We start from the raw sequence: 15725 nt of genomic DNA, 5'->3' as shown, positions 1-15725 counted from the left end.
GTGTTCCTAACTTTATTCCTGTCTTATAATGTCTAACCATCTCAATCAGGGGTGGTATTCACTTACCTTCGCTAACGGTTCGCACCTCCACGCATGCACAGAGCCTTCCGTGCATGCAAGGAGCCTCAAAAACGGGACGTGATGACGTCCGGGTGGGTGGGCAGAGCCTCCCGCAGTCGCCGCTACCAGTTCGCCCGAACCAGATAGAATTGGCTGAATACCACCACTGATCTCAATTGGGAAACCAGATTCACTTCACAACTGTGCTTCTAACTTAACAACTGTGGCAAGAAAGGTCGTAAAATGGGGTAAAATTCACTTAACAACTGTCTTGCTTAGCAACAGAAATTTTGAACTCAATTTATTTATTTATTATTTATTTATTGGATTTGTATGCCGCCCTTCTCCCAAAGGACTCAGGGCGGCTCACAGCAATAAGAAACAGAGAATACAAAAGTTAAAAGACAAATTAAAACAGAGTATCCAATAAATAGGTTAAACGTGGGAAAACAAATTCAAATTTAAGATTTAAGAATTTAAAAAGCTACAAAATCAGTTTAGAGTCAACCCAGGCCCACCCGTTGGAAGAGCCAGGTCTTCAAGGCCCGGCGGAAGGTTCGGAGGTCGGGGATTATCCGGAGCTCCAGGGGTAACGTATTCCAGAGGGTAGGGGCTCCCACAGGGAAGGCTCTCCCCCTAGAGGTCACCAGTCGACATTGTCTAGCCGAAGGTACCCTGAGGAGGCCAACTCTGTGGGAGCGAACTGGGCGATGGAAGGCTACCGGTGGCAGGAGGTGGTCTCGCAAGTACTCTGGTCCTAGGCCACGTAGGGCTTTAAATGTGATCACCAGCACCTTGAATTGCACTCGGAAGGCAACCGGGAGCCAATGCAGACCGCGAAGGAGTGGTGTAACATGGGAGTACCGAGGCACCCCCATGACAACCCGCGCGGCCGCATTCTGCACCAGTTGAAGTCTCCGAGTGCTCCTCAAGGGCAGCCCCATGTAAAGTGCATTGCAGTAGTCCAATGCACTTTACGACCAATTGTGATCGTAGTTACCTGCAGCATGAAATCCAAGGACTTTTTCCTATTCCTATTTTCTACTCATCTATAAGACTGTCTCTGTAGGAAAAGGAATTCTTGTTTGTCCCAAAAAAATTCAGCAGCATTAAAAGCCCCAGAAGGGGCAGGTTTGACTGCATCTGCTGTCTAAAACTGTCTGGGAGCTAATTAAAACCCTCTCTGTCACCCTACCTATAGTGAAATTAATTAGTACACTTGAGTGGACAAGGAAACATATCCTCAAAAGCTTTTATCAATACCCAAGTCCCCTGTGAAAATGTACCGAAATGAGTTATTTGACCCGTTTTAATGAAGAGCCAGGATCTCCCTTCTTCTTAAAGCTGCGCTCAATTTTGTTCTCTGTAAATGTTTGGATATCAAGCTGTGCCAAAGCAGCCCTCACTGCCAAACCAAAAACAGTTTTGAAAAAAAAAAAAAAAAGAGAAAAACCTGACAGATGTGTTCCAATGCACTTGTACTCAATGTAGTCAAAGCAAGGCACGCAGTTTATACTGACGCATTACGCAGAGGCATCATGTGGTTCATTGGGCTTTGGGTTTTTTTAAAAGGACAATTAATGGCAATTATGTGAAACGGGGGAACTGTGATCTGTTTATTAAACCGTGTTGAAAACAAAATATGAGCTACTGCTAGAACCCTCAATTTGATCCTCCCATTGTGTAATCGGAAGCGTCCCTTGTCTGTCTCTCTCACTTGATTTTTGTACTTTAAAAAAAAAAACTTTAAAAAAGAGACTGTTTTATCCAGAAGGGCTCTCCTTCACGCTGAAAAAACAAATGTAACAAAGGCAGAAGTGTATTTAGGCAGTCCTTGACTTATAGCAATTCATAGCAATAGCATTTAGTGACACTTCGAAGTTATGACGATACTGGAAAAAAGGGACTTATGACCGTTTTTCACATTTACAACCGTTGCAGCGTCCCCCATGGTCATGTGATCAGAATTCTGATGCTTGGCAACTGACTCACGTTTATGACGGTTGCAACATCCTGGGGTCACGTGATCCCCTTTTGCGACCTTCCAACAAGCAAAGTCCATGGGGAAGCCAGATTCACTTAACAACCATGTTATTAACTTAAGAACTGCAGTGATTCACTTAACAACTGTGGCAAGAAAAATCGAATAATGTGGCAAAACTCACTGAAGAAATGGAATGGAATGGAATGGAATGGAATGGAATGGAATAGAAGATATGGAATAGAATAGATAGAATAGAATAGAGGATATAGAATAGAATAGAATAGAATAGAATAGAATAGAATAGAATAGAATAGAATAGAATAGAATAGAATAGAATAGAATAGAATAGAATAGAATAACATAACAGAGTTGGAAGGGACCTTGGAGGTCTTCTAGTCCAACCCCCTGCCCAGGCAGGAAACCCTACAACACTTCAGACAAATGGTTATCCAACCTCTTCTTAAAAATTTCCAGCGTTACAAATGTTACGCTTTGCAACAGAAATTTTGGGCTCAGTTGTGGCCGTAAATCGAGGACTACTTATACTTGTGTGGGAAGGTGTCAGATAGGATACCAAATAGCATTTTTATAAACCGGTGCTTTATAAAAGCAGTCCTTGACTTACAGCCACTTGTTTAACCACCAGTTAAAACAGCACTGAAAATTGACTATGATCAGTTCTCACACTTATGACTGTCAACAGGATGTCTGTGGTCCTAATACAGTTGCCTGGCAACCAGCAGGAATTTATGACAGATGCAGTTGCTGGGGTCAGCTGTTCACTCTATATGACCTTCCCATGAGGTTTTCAACAGGTAGAGTCAATGGGGAAAGCCAGATTCGCTTAAGGACCACATGAGTTGCTTAACGACCTTGGCAAAAAAAAAAATTGTAAACTTGGGTGCATCTCTCTTAACAATCGCATCGCTTAAGTGATGAAAATTCCGGTCCCAATTGTGGTCGTAACTCAAGGATTACCTGTAAGTGGCCTTGATATCCAAAAACAATCTTTTTTTCTTTTTCTTTTTCTTTTTCTTTTTTTTTGGTGAGAAAATCCGCACTGTAGATCCCCACCAGAATCTTAAAATTGACAGTGGAAATTTAGTATGTGACATTAATTGTCTATATTTTAAAGTCCGGACCTGACTGAAGAATTCCCATTGCCTTCTGTCAGTTTTTTGAGGGGTTTGCGCACATAAAAATGGGATCACTGAAAAATTTACAGCTTTTAAGGTTTTTTTCGGGTTAGCTGAGGTTCACTTCCTGAACCACTAAGAGGTGGAATCCACAGCACACTCACCTTAGCAAGCCCTGCCCGGTGAGCCCCTTGCGATTCGATGTAAGCAATGTACTTCCCAAAATCCTGGAATTCTTCCAGTGTTGGATGGAACGTCATAATTTTGCAGCTGGGATTTTGTGGGCTTGGGTTTTCTGACCCCATATTGCTGAAGGCGGTTTAGCACTTATGCTGCAAAAGAAACAGACAGAAAGAAAGAAAGAAAGGGAACAAAAAGAAAAGAGAGGGAAGAACAAACATTAAAATATATTGTTATATTTTAGGATTAATTAGGACGTTTAAAGTACTGCTGGGAGCGTGGTGGCTTGGGTTAGAACGCTGGGCTGCCGATCAGCAGGATTGTGTTTGAGATCCGTTGCTGCCAAGAAGTGGGGGTGAGCTCCCGTTACACGCTCCAGCTGACCCAGTAGTTCAAAAGAGGGTGATCGTGAGTAGATTAATGGGTACCACTTTGGTGGCCAACTTCATGGAGACACGAAAGGAGCCCCCAACTGGGCATCTCGCAGGCAACGGCTGATATCACCAGCAAATCTTTTCGCCACAGAAGCACTTTGGTGCTTCACTCACTCACACACACAAGACTGTTAAGACTGAAATCCAGTTTAACTGGCTAACTTTGGTTTTAGTATTTGTAATATTTCTGCAATCAATTAGTATAATCGTGATGTAAAAATCACATTGATAATTATGAGGATCATAATCACTATTTAAAAAATACCCAACCCACACTTTCAGCATACATTGATAATTATGAGAATCATAATCACTATTTGAAATACCCAACCCACAAGTGTATAGTTTTTAACTGAGTTATTTTAACATTTTTCTATATATTTATATTTTTCTATATAATTTTTCTATATATAATTTTTCTATATATTTATATTTATAAATTCAAGAGATTTGACCACCTCTTTCTAAGCTACTGGAAAACCTCAGTTTTTATTTTTAAGGCATCTCTACTTTAAAAAACAACCCTAAACTAGGAGACAGGTTGGTCTAGTGCAGTGATGGCTAACCTTTTTGCCGTCGTATGCCAAAAGCAGGGGGAGCCCAAAGGGGTCACACATGTGCGTGCCCACATCCATAATTCAATGCCCCCCCATGCCCCACCCCCCTGCGCATGCATGCGCAACCCCTCCCCACGCCCCGTTTTGGGCCTAGCATGCTTCCCTGAAGCCTCCGGAAGCTGGAAACAGCCCATTTCCAGACTTCTGGTAGGCCCGTTTTTCGCCCTCCCCAGGCTCCATAGGCTTTCTTGGAGCCTCAGGAGGGCAAAAACAGCCTCCCCTGCACCCTAGAGGCCCTCCGGAGGCTGGAAATGGCCCATTTCCTGACTTCCAGTGGGCCCAGCAGGCCCGGTTTTCACCCTCCCCAGGCTCCAGAAGCTTTCTTGGAGCCTAGGGAGGGCAAAAACGGCCTCCCCCACCACCCCAGAGGCCCTCTGGAGGCCTCCATGCAAGCCCTGTACCTACCTGTCATCCAAAACGGGCTTAGTGGAGACTCCTCGGAGGGGAGGGATGGCGTGAGTGGGGCCAGCCGAAAAACAGCTGGGGAGCTGAGCTAGGGCAACGGCTCGCGTGCCCGTAGATATGGCTCCGCATGCCACCTGTGGCACATGTGCCATAGGTTCGCCATCACGGGTCTAGTGGTTAAAAGCTTAGGCTAGAAACCAGGAGGCAGTGAATTCTAGTCCCGCCTTTGGCATGAAAGTTGGCTCGATAACTTTGGGCCAGTCACTCTCAGTCCAACCCACCTCACAGGGCTGTTTGGGGGAAAATAGGAAGGAGGAGTACTGTATTAGATAGCTTTGCCGCCTTGAGTTATTTCTAAAGTAATAAAGGCGGGATAAGAATCGAATAAATAAATAAGCCAAAAGACATTTACACACATTGGAAGAAAGCAACCAAACTGCTAAGGAAAGAAAAACCTAGCACCAATGGCTGGAGACCCCAGGTATCTTTAGAGAAGGCAGAACTCCTGGAGACGGCTGTCTTCAAAGATCTGAAAGGCTACCATGCAGTATGAGAATTATCACACAAGACAGGACAAAAACAACGGTTTAAATTCCAAGGAAGCCAGAAATTTTCTAACGGTAAGAGCAGTTTAGCAACTTAACAGACTGTATGGTGTGATGGTTGAATACGTCTTTTATACATATCATTAAAACAATACCGATTTTTTCAATTATGAACTCAAATGAGTTCCTATAAGTCCACAATTACAACCACAACTGAGCCCAACATTTTTGTTGTTAAGTGACACATTTACCGTAATTGAATTATGTCACATTTTATGACCTTATTTGTCACAGTTAAGCGAATCACGGCAGTTGTTCAGTTAAGTGAATCTGGCTTCCTCACTGTAACTTTGCTTGCAAGAAGGTCACAAAAGGGGATCACAAGATCCCGGGACACTGCAACCATCATAAAAGTGAGTCAGGTACCAAGCAGGGGTGAAATGCTCCTGGTTCGGACCTCTGCCGATCAGGCAACTCAGCTTGGATCGTCTGAGGCATTTAAAAGAAAAAAAACCTTTTTTTTTTTTAAATGCCTCTGACGATCCAAGCTGAGTTTTTTAAAAAGGCAACTCAGCTTGGATCATCAGAGCCTTTTGAAAGCATATTTTTACAACCTCTTCGCCAAAGAGGTTGTAGAAAAAAATGATTTTAAAAGTTAAACAAAAAATGGCCACGCCCACCCAGTCACATTACCCCACCACCACCAAGCCACACCCACATCTGTAGTAACAAATTTTAGATTTCACCACTGGTACCAAGCATCTGAATTTTGATCACGAGGCTGCTGCAACTGTCATTAAGTTGTGAAAAAGATCATAAGTCACTTTTTTTAATGCCATTGTAACTTCAAATGGTCACTAAACAAACCATTGTACAGAGAACTCTCTGTAGTCAGTTTTGTTCCTTCTTTTAGGCTGCCTTTATAAATACACTTTAATAGCTTTCCTTCTCCTATATTTTAACAGCTGCTATGGTTATTGACAGAAAGGGCTCTAGGATAGAAATCGCGCTATGGATCCCTTCTTTGAAGCCATGTTACTTTCACGACACCCAAGAGGCAGGCTTCCCCTGTGGTGGTGCCTGCTCTATGGAACCCTTCTTCCCCCTTCCCCCCCCCCCCCGAGTTGACCAACCCACCCCCACCCCCGCAGAGTCCTTTAGAAAGGCAGTTAAGACCTGGCTTATTTGGTCCTTAGGGGTGTGGATCAGGATGAGTAGACTTCCCATCTGGTGTCATATAACAAACTGGAGTCTCGTTTCCAGCTAATCGTTTTGTTTGTTTCATCTGTATTTGCTGGAAGGGGGGGGGGAGGGAGATTTGATTTACTGCTTTTGATATCTCCCAAAGAGTTGCATGGTTTGAGTTGGGCAGCCACATAAATGCTCTGAGTAAGTGAACAATCCATTTCTTTTAAACTTCTGAACATGATTTAGACCAGGGGTGTCAAACTCAAGGCCCGGGGGCCGGATCCAGCCCACAGGGTGCTTGGATGTGGCCCGTGGGGCCGCCCTGCAAACAGTGAAGGACTGGCCTGTGGTTCTTCTGCCAGTGAAAACAGAGCTCAGGAGGGCCATGTGCCACCCTTCCAGACTCTGTTTTCGGCCACAACAGCCACCTGAAGCCCTCTGCCAGTGAAAATGAAGCTTGTGGGGGGTGGGGTGGACATATGCGTAAACCCCCCCAGCTCAGTTTTCACTGGCAGAGGGCTGCGAGAGGCTATCGCAGCCGAAAACGGAGCTCAGGAGCCAAAATGGAGCTCAGGAGTCTGTTTTTGCTGGTAGAGCACTCAGGCCACCACAGGCGCCCCCCCCCCAACACAAGTGACGTGAAGCTGGCCACGCCCACCCCAGCCCCAAGGTCAAACACAACCCAGATGTGTCCCTCAATGAAATCAAGTTTGACACCCCTGATTTAGACCATTAAACTAAGCATTAGTGTCTAACACAGTCACAGACCCGGATTCATCCCAAGTTACTGTATGTATGTATGTATGTATGTATGTATGTATGTATGTATGTATGTATTTTATAGGCTGCCCATCTCATTGTCAAGTGACTCTGGGTGGTTTACAAACATCCCTCCCCCCCAAAAAAACCCCACACAAAACAATAAATGTTAAATAAACAGAGATTACATAAATTAGAAAAACAGAGAATTTAGAGCAAATCAACCTGTAGACTTCAACTCCCAGAATTCCCCACCCAGCATGGAGTTGAAGTCCAGAGGTCTTGAAATTGCCAAGGTTGGATACCCTTGATTTAGAGGAAAAAGAAAAGACACTCTGGATTTTAAACACTGCACACCAACTTAAAAAAAGAACCCATACATTCATTGACTAATCAAGTTAGTGTCGACTCTTTGCAATCACATGAATAGAGTCACTTCACACACAAATCGGACAGGACAATTCTGGCACCGAATAGAGTTTTAATTTCAAAGTTAAAAAGCTAGGAACTTCAACCAACACCAGAGGGCAGCAAAAGACACTTGCATGACAGCATGGAAGATTAAAGCATGCTTGAATTATAGCAATAAATTATAAAAGAGATATGAATTATAAAATATATTTGGTTTGTAAGAATTCTGCTCTGCATAAAACAGAACCAGCAGCGAAGGGATAGGCAATGAGGCCCGGTCTCCTATTTACTTGCACAAAAGCAGAACTATTCCAACTAAAGCACAGTCAATGGACCAATTTGTGCATAATGAAAGAACATTTTCCCAGTTTCGATATCAGGATTGAGCCAAAATGCTACTGCATATTTTCTGCCAGAGTTGGATGGCTGGGGTCCCTGTTGAATATTTTTATATGTGTGAGTGTCACCATCTTGTTCTTTCTTTCTTTCTAAATAGTTCTTTATCATCCTGTTTAGCTTGTATTTTCTAACTGTTTGGTTTTATCATATACTGACCAAACTCAAGTCTGGAAGTCAGTGCCGAAATTGAATGAACGAATGCACTGTTCTGATTTGGAAACATCAATGCACCATTGTATTGTGTTACGCCTGAAGAAGGAACCAGTTGGTTTCTCAACTAGGTAGAATCAGAAATCAAGGAGAAACCTGCATTTTAACTCTGCCAATAAAGGAGAACGCTTGTAGCTCGGGGTTGAAATGTAAATGTAAATAACGCAAGCCTGCTGATGGCACCTTGCCTGATGATTCTTGTTTGACCGCTCCTGTTAGTAGGAGCAGCTAGACAAGTTTGAGCCAGAGTCCCTGGTTTGTTGCTTTTTCAAGAGGCAACTGGACTTTCTATTATTTTTTCTTTGAAGATGGTTTGCTTCTTGGATGAGCTTCTTGGATGGGAAGCGAAACGTCTTCAAAGAAAAAAAAAAATAGAAAGTCCAGTTGCCTCTTGAAAAAGCACCTTTGGAAGGGGTCCTTGATGCTCTCCGAGCTTGGTTGTTTTCCTGCAGATGTTTCATTACTCAAACTAAGGAAACAGCACCAGTGCTGATGCTACCTAGTTTGGGTAATGAAACATCTGCAGGAAAACAACAAAGCTCGGACAGCAACAAGGACCCGTCAATATTGTTATATCTCAACAAGGCCAATGTTAACCCTGGGCAGGAGCTACAAGCCCCTTAACCATTGGACAGAGTGAACAAAAGTAGATCGCCCTGCTTTTATGAAGATGTAGGAAGAGAAAACAATGTTAGCAATAGAAGGGTGTTTCTTCTGGAAAGCAAGAAGAGACAAGTGTCTTATAAAATCTCTCTTGAAAGAAAATGAAAAACTGTCAACCAAACTCTTCCACGCAAGTACAAGACCTTGAAGTTGAAAAAGACTTGGGTGAAGAGACGCGTAAAACATTGGTGGCAATTAAGCCAACCTGCTCTTTATGGACCATTGCTCAGTTCAGTTTTCTGCCATAAAGAAAAAAAAAGTGATTCAGATGACCCTGAGGCTACAGATGAACTCCTCAGTAGCCTCAATGATTTGCAGAATATTAATGACCAGAAGATTTCTAAGGAATATAAATCCTTCCATTCCCCATCATTCAACCAGAACTGAGGAATCTTTTTGTTGGATGAGAAGCAAAATGTTTTCAAGGAAAAAAGGGAGGGGAGGGAAGGAAAGGGGAGGGAAGGGAGAGGGACAGGGGAGGAGAGGAAGGAAAGAAGGAAGGAAGGGAGCAGATGAGAGGAGAGGGGAAGGAAGGGAAGATGGAAGGGAAGGGAAGGGAAGGGAAGCCTTTTGAAAAGCACCTTTGAGACACAAGAGCAATACTATAATAGCTAATATATAATAGCTTTTATCAGAGAGCCCTCCATACTAGGAATTCTGGATTCATCAGAAACATTTGTTAAGTTTGTTTTTCACAGAGAATAAGCATTGCTTAGCTAAGTAAGAAGTAAACAGAGATTTCAAGATTCGAAGATCTGAAATATTTGGTTCCCTCAAATTGTTTACCACATATAGGTCTTTTGCACGAGGAGTCTGAATTTAAAGAAACAGCAGTACATGTTCTGCACTGATAAGATAATCCAAATAAAAGAAAGCCACTGAAGAAGGCTTGAATATCAAAAACATTCACCATAAATAGGGAACGTTTAGTTCAGATTTTTTATTTTGATCCAAGTCTCCTGGTGATCTCCTCCAGAATGTATGCAGATATTGAAAAGCAATGGAGGCAGAATGGAGTCTGAGGATTGCCAAATGACAGCACCTATTTCAAATAGCAGTTTACTCCAAATGGCACCCAGTGAAATCTAGTTAAGAGCAAATCCCTGCCTCCTACTCACTAATACCTCCGGTGATCCAGAAGGCGTCTGTGGTCAATAGTACAGAAAGTTCCTAAAAGGGCAAACAGAAGTAGAGTGACATTTTTTGTGACTATCTCAGAACAAGTGTCATCTCCAAAGGCTAATCAAAACAGTCTCAATTCAGTAGTCTGTACTGAAACTAATGTGAAATGAATCAAGGTAATTTGCTAGAAGATTGCTCTGCAACTGAGAAGCCATCCCTGTCTCAATACTTTCTCCAATCATGATAAAAGACTGACCTATAATTACCCATCTGAGGGAACAGAGCAAACCTCTTTAGAAAAAAAAAGTCCTAATTATTGCCTCTTTTAAATAAGAATGAAAGTGAAGTACATGTGAGACAGAGACAGGATAAGGCTCACTGGATTGCCTGCTCCCATTTGTCTGAGCCCTGTAGCTGCTGTGGCTGAGCATACATGGAGTCCTTAGCTTACAACCACAATTGACCCCAAATTCTCCATTGCTAAGCAAGAGTTATTAACCATGTCTTGCCCCATTTTACGACCTTCCATGCCACAGTTGTTCAATGAATCACTGCAGTTGTTAAATTAGTAACATGGTTGTTAAGTGAATCTGACTTCCGCACTGACTTTGCTTCTCAGAAGGTCATCACATGGCCCCAGCACACTGCAACCGTCATAAATATGACCCGGTTGCCGAGTGTATGAATTTTGATCACGCGACCACAGGGATGTTGCAATGGTCGTAAGTGTGAAAAACAGTCCTAAGCAGGGTGAATAAAAATTGATGTGTTTTTTTTTTTAATTTAAATCTATTTTTTAAAATTAAAATCAATTTTTTTTAATCAAATTTATTTTAATAAAATGCTTTTGGAGTAAACATCTATCTAAATATAGTTTTCTATTTAAGATACATTCATAATTTAGTTCATTCAGCATGAAATGGAGCTAAATTATGTAGCATGAGGCTGTATAATTTAAATCAAATCCACCCTGGTCCTGTCATTTTTCGGTGCCGTTGTAACTTTGAACAGTCACTAAACGAATGGTTGTTAAGTCAAGGACTACCTGTATCTGTCAAAGTCACCATTATTTTGCCATGAGGGTCGGCAATAAATGAGAAGTGAGACAAATGGCCATTTCTAGAAGATGCTCGTAAATCTGTCACATCACGGATGGAAGAGGCTTGGGAGAGTGGCAACGAATGCACTTAAGATTATTAAGTTATAAAGAACCTCACCACTTGGTTTGGGCCGTGGTCTGATCCAGTGGTGAAATCCAAATTTTTTTACTACTGGTTCTGTGGGCGTGGCTTGGTGGGTGTGGCTTGGTGGGCATGGCAGGGGAAGGATACTGCAAAATCCCCATTCCCTCCCCATTCCTGGGGGAAGGATATTGCAAAATCTCCATTCCCACCCCACTCTGGAGCCAGCCAGAGGTGGTATTTGCCGGTTCTCCGAACTACTCAAAATTTCCGCTACCGGTTCTCCAGAACCTGTCAGAACCTGCTGGATTTCACCCCTGGTCTGATCCAATTGGTTGTTCTGCAATTCACTGGAGCTGCTAGGAAAAAGGATTTTATTGATCTATGGAGAGTCTCCACCATCCAAGGCCATGGTTGTCGCAAAGCTGCTGTTCAAAAGGCAACTGGGCTTTTCCCCCCCCTTGAAAACGTTTTGCTTCTCATCCAAGAAGCTTCTTCAGTTCTGAAGAAGGTTGTGAAGAAGAACCGAAGAAGCCTCTTGGATGAGAAGTGAAACGTTTTCAAGGAAAAACAAAACAACAGCTTTTGAGCAACAGCTTTGTGATTTTATTGATCAATTCACCCTAGCATCTGATGGTTCCAATTGTTTTTCCCCCAGAGTATTGGAGGGAATTTTGGGCATCCTTGTCGGACAGCTGGACAACTTATGGGAGTAAGAAGGTGGCTACAACTTTGCGTTAGAATGAACTGAAGTAGCCTCCCCCTGCTCACATATCTCAGATAAAACAAGTTGCTCAGATGGAAGAAGTTGAGAAGAGAGGCTGGAAAAAACGTATAGGCCCATTTTTCACAAAAATGGGACCAGCGAGGCAGGGCTTCGGGAGGCCAAAAATGGCTGTATTCAGTGTATAAGATGCACCAACATTTTCACCCTCTTTTAGGGGAGAAAAGTGTGTCTTATACTCCAAAAAATACGGTACTTAACTGCTTTTCCTTTGTTGTTGTTGTTAGAAAGGATAATTAGTTAAGGAAGTTAATGCAGCTTTAATGTTCCAAGATGCAAGGGACATTTTCTCAATCTTCTGATTAAGTTGACAGGCTTGAACATTTAAGGCAACATTTAAAGTATCTAGTTTGAATATCCAGAGAGCCACTTTGGTCTAGCTAAGCAACTAAAGCACCAGACTAAAAACCAGGAGATGGTGAGTTCTAGTCCCATTTTAGGCATGATGGGTGACTTTGGGCCACTCTCTCTCAGCCTAACTGACCAGGAGGAAGAAAGAGTATTAGCTAGTTTCACTGCCTTGAGTTATTTATAAAAATAAGATAGGATGTTAAAAAAAACAACCTTAAATAAATCTAATTCAATCCTGTTTTGGGTGACTGGATATGATTCTCCATCTAGATATATGATCTTTTAGTTAAATTGGATTAAAAGTTAGAGCAGATTTCCACCCAGAAGAGAGCTGGAATGACATTTCAACAACAGACAGGAAGAGTTCAGTCAAGGCAACATGGACCACAGAAATCCTGCAGGATTTCTAGCCAAGCCTTGTTGTTCAACTGTAGGGTCGCGGCAAGATCTGACTTCTGGAGACAGAAATATACTGCCTTTGTCCCAGATGTAGGAGAGACTGCGAAGGGATTAGGGTATCATTACTAGGCAAAAAAATGTGCTATTTTGGTGCAGCTGCTCTTGCATTATTTGTTGCCCTGAATATGTTCACATAATCCGGAAACTCTCCTAATGCAGTGAAATGATACTGTCTGGTGTAACTAGAATAATGGCATTTCTCCCAACATTAGGCATTGATACCCCGCGATCATAACAATGTCCCTTCCCCCAATTGCTTCATGCCTACAATAAAGGAGGAAAACTGGTATGATCATTTCCAGGCCTGCCCTGATGGAAGAAGCGATAAGGCTGCTCAGATGCTGCTGGACTTCACCACTGCCCATTGCATAGAGCTCACTCCTGTCTCCATTTCATTTTCTTGGGTTGTTGTTTTTTGTTTTTGTTTTATAAGCTTACCTTTGGGCTGCTTATTTATTTTTTTTCTGACTTTTTAATTATAAATTGCCTGGAGTCGTTGGAAATAGAGCAGCCTATAGATCAGACCTGGCCATTTTATGGCCCCTGGGCGACTTCTGTTCCTGTCCAGCCTGAAAAAAAAAAGCTTTTATTTTGAAAGTGACTATTTTTTTAAAATTTATGTATATGCATGTGTGCGTGTCTATGCACTTTCCTAGCCCTACTGGTTCAGCCCTCCACAACAGTCACAGCTACTTATGTGACCCCTTGAGAAAATTAATTGCCCACCCCTGCTATAGATAAATTAATAAATATATTCTCAGTAGCAGAAAAATGCAGGCAGGATTGAGGAGTTCCACTCCTGCCAATGGGGAAGGAAAGGAAGGGGCCTGTCTTGCTGGAGTGACAGGTGGTCATGCTGCTATTGCTCAGTGTGTATCCTATTCTCTAGCACATGGTCTTGGGCACCTTCTGTTTTTCTGAATATTGCACACAATGTCAAGGTGGAATGTTTACGTGCCACTGGACGAGGAGGAGGAACTTGTGAGGTCCCACTTCCCTTCTGGTGGAACAGAGGAGGAGATGCTGCCACTCAAGTCAAAAATTAGGCCTTTCACAGTATCTCCGGTTCAGAATCTGGATGCACTAAATCTCAGCTACTAGGCTGGACTTTAGAAATTGAGAAGGAGATCTCAAAGGATGAAACTCTTCTCAGTGAAAGTCCATAAAAGCAAGGAAGAGCATGTGCCTCTCAGAAATTCCTTGTCTCATGCCAAAGGTAAACCCCTTAACAAGCTCCACAAGGAGGACTAAATATGAAATAGGACCAAGTTTATAATTTGACAGGATTCATCCCTATAGCACCCATAAAGTCACTGCCTCAGTTACTCTTTCCCACTGAATACAAAAGCAGAACAACACAACATTGTTGTGTTCAGTCAAAGAGGCAATTTTTCATGAATAAGAACAGCATATTTATTAATCTGGTTTTCCACACAAAGTTAACACAGGAGAGATGGGGCTTCCCTTCCAACCATATTACAAACATTTTATGACAAAGCCTCTTGGTAAGGAAGTCCAGTCCCAAAATACAAAGACAGCATAGACCAGGGGTCTCCAACCTTGGCAACTGTTGGCTGGGGAATCCTGGGAGTTGAAGTCCTCCAGGTTTAAAGTTGCCAAGGTTGGAGACCCCTGGCATAGACCACCTATCCCGAGTCCTTGGGAAATGTGATAAATTCTTTCAGGTCAGATCAGAATGATGATGAATAAAAAACAAGGGATAATAAGTAGCCCTCAACTTATGATGGTATTTGGGACCAGAATTTCCACTGCTAAGCGATACAGTTGTAAAGAGCGCATCACTTAGTAATGGAAATCCTGTTAGTCCTCATTGCCATTGTTAAACAAATCCTACGAGTTATTAGAAGACGACTCACCTCAATCCAAGACATTTCCATCTTGGTCCATCTCAGCCCTGGACCTGCCCCCCCACATGTCTATCCTCACAACTCTGTCCTTTTGGGGGCCCTGCACATCAGCACTTCTCTGTGTGGTGCTGAGATTGAAGTAGAGGCCTGAGGCCTTCAGCAGTCTCAGCTGGTTGCTTTCCAAAGCAGGGCCTCAGAAAGAAGGCCTGCCACAGCCAGCAACTGCCTCACATTGGGCCATATTGGGAAGACACTGAAGGTCAACTGGGCATGGAAGGGCCTATGAGGTGCAGGACCATGTGGGGCTTAAGTAGCATTTTTAGATCTAGAATCTACTTAGAACCTATGAATCGAGATTAGAACTGAATTAGAATCTAAGCTAGTTCTTAGACCCAGAAATAGCAAATGAATCTGTAGCAGCAATATCTATACAATATACCTGACCTAGTCAAATACATTTCAATGTCCAAAATCATAGATCACAGGAACCTCTGCTTTATTACCAACTAATAAATATATGACAAATTGGACAAATATATGAACAAAGCAGAGGAATTATATGGCATCACTGTGCTTAGTTCTCCTAGCAGAAACTGTAAACAGCACCTAGAAACTACAGCACTCCCACACATACAACTAAAGGCATAAAACCAGTATATAGATGACACCTTTGTCATAAAAATGAAACAGCTACTGGAGAGAAGGTACATGAGACAATCAAAAAAATCTTCAAAGGAATAAAATTTAAAAGGGAAGATGATAACAACACACAGCCCTTCCTGGGTATCCTCCACAGCAGAGGAAATGACAGCAAATTAGAAATGTGAATCTATTGAAAAGCAACCCACATTAACCAAATGCTCCATTACCAAAGCAACAACCCAACCTCCCACAAGAGACTGTGTAAGAGCAACATTCAGACAAGTATCAACATATTGCAGGAACCTAAGGCACCAGAAAAATAAAACA

The 15725-nt window shown here is 42.5% G+C and overlaps 1 protein-coding gene across 2 annotated transcripts in view; it reads right to left on the bottom strand.

Annotated features, from left to right (window-relative positions):
- Positions 1–15725, bottom strand: part of KDM4B (lysine demethylase 4B) — a 254704-nt gene that overhangs the window by 212921 nt on the left and 26058 nt on the right. For both annotated transcript variants that reach the window (XM_060691827.2, XM_087871259.1), the window contains one exon: positions 3345–3512. In XM_060691827.2, coding sequence (XP_060547810.2) covers positions 3345–3485 — 141 coding nt within the window. In that variant the 5' untranslated portion in view covers positions 3486–3512. The remainder of the gene's footprint in view (positions 1–3344; positions 3513–15725) is intronic.

This window comes from Pantherophis guttatus, chromosome 1 (genome assembly GCF_059756535.1).
Source record: "Pantherophis guttatus breed Tessera chromosome 1, ASM5975653v1, whole genome shotgun sequence".
Lineage (NCBI taxonomy): Eukaryota > Metazoa > Chordata > Lepidosauria > Squamata > Colubridae > Pantherophis > Pantherophis guttatus.
Note: the sequence above shows the minus strand (reverse complement) of the source record. Positions and strands in the feature narration are given on the sequence as shown.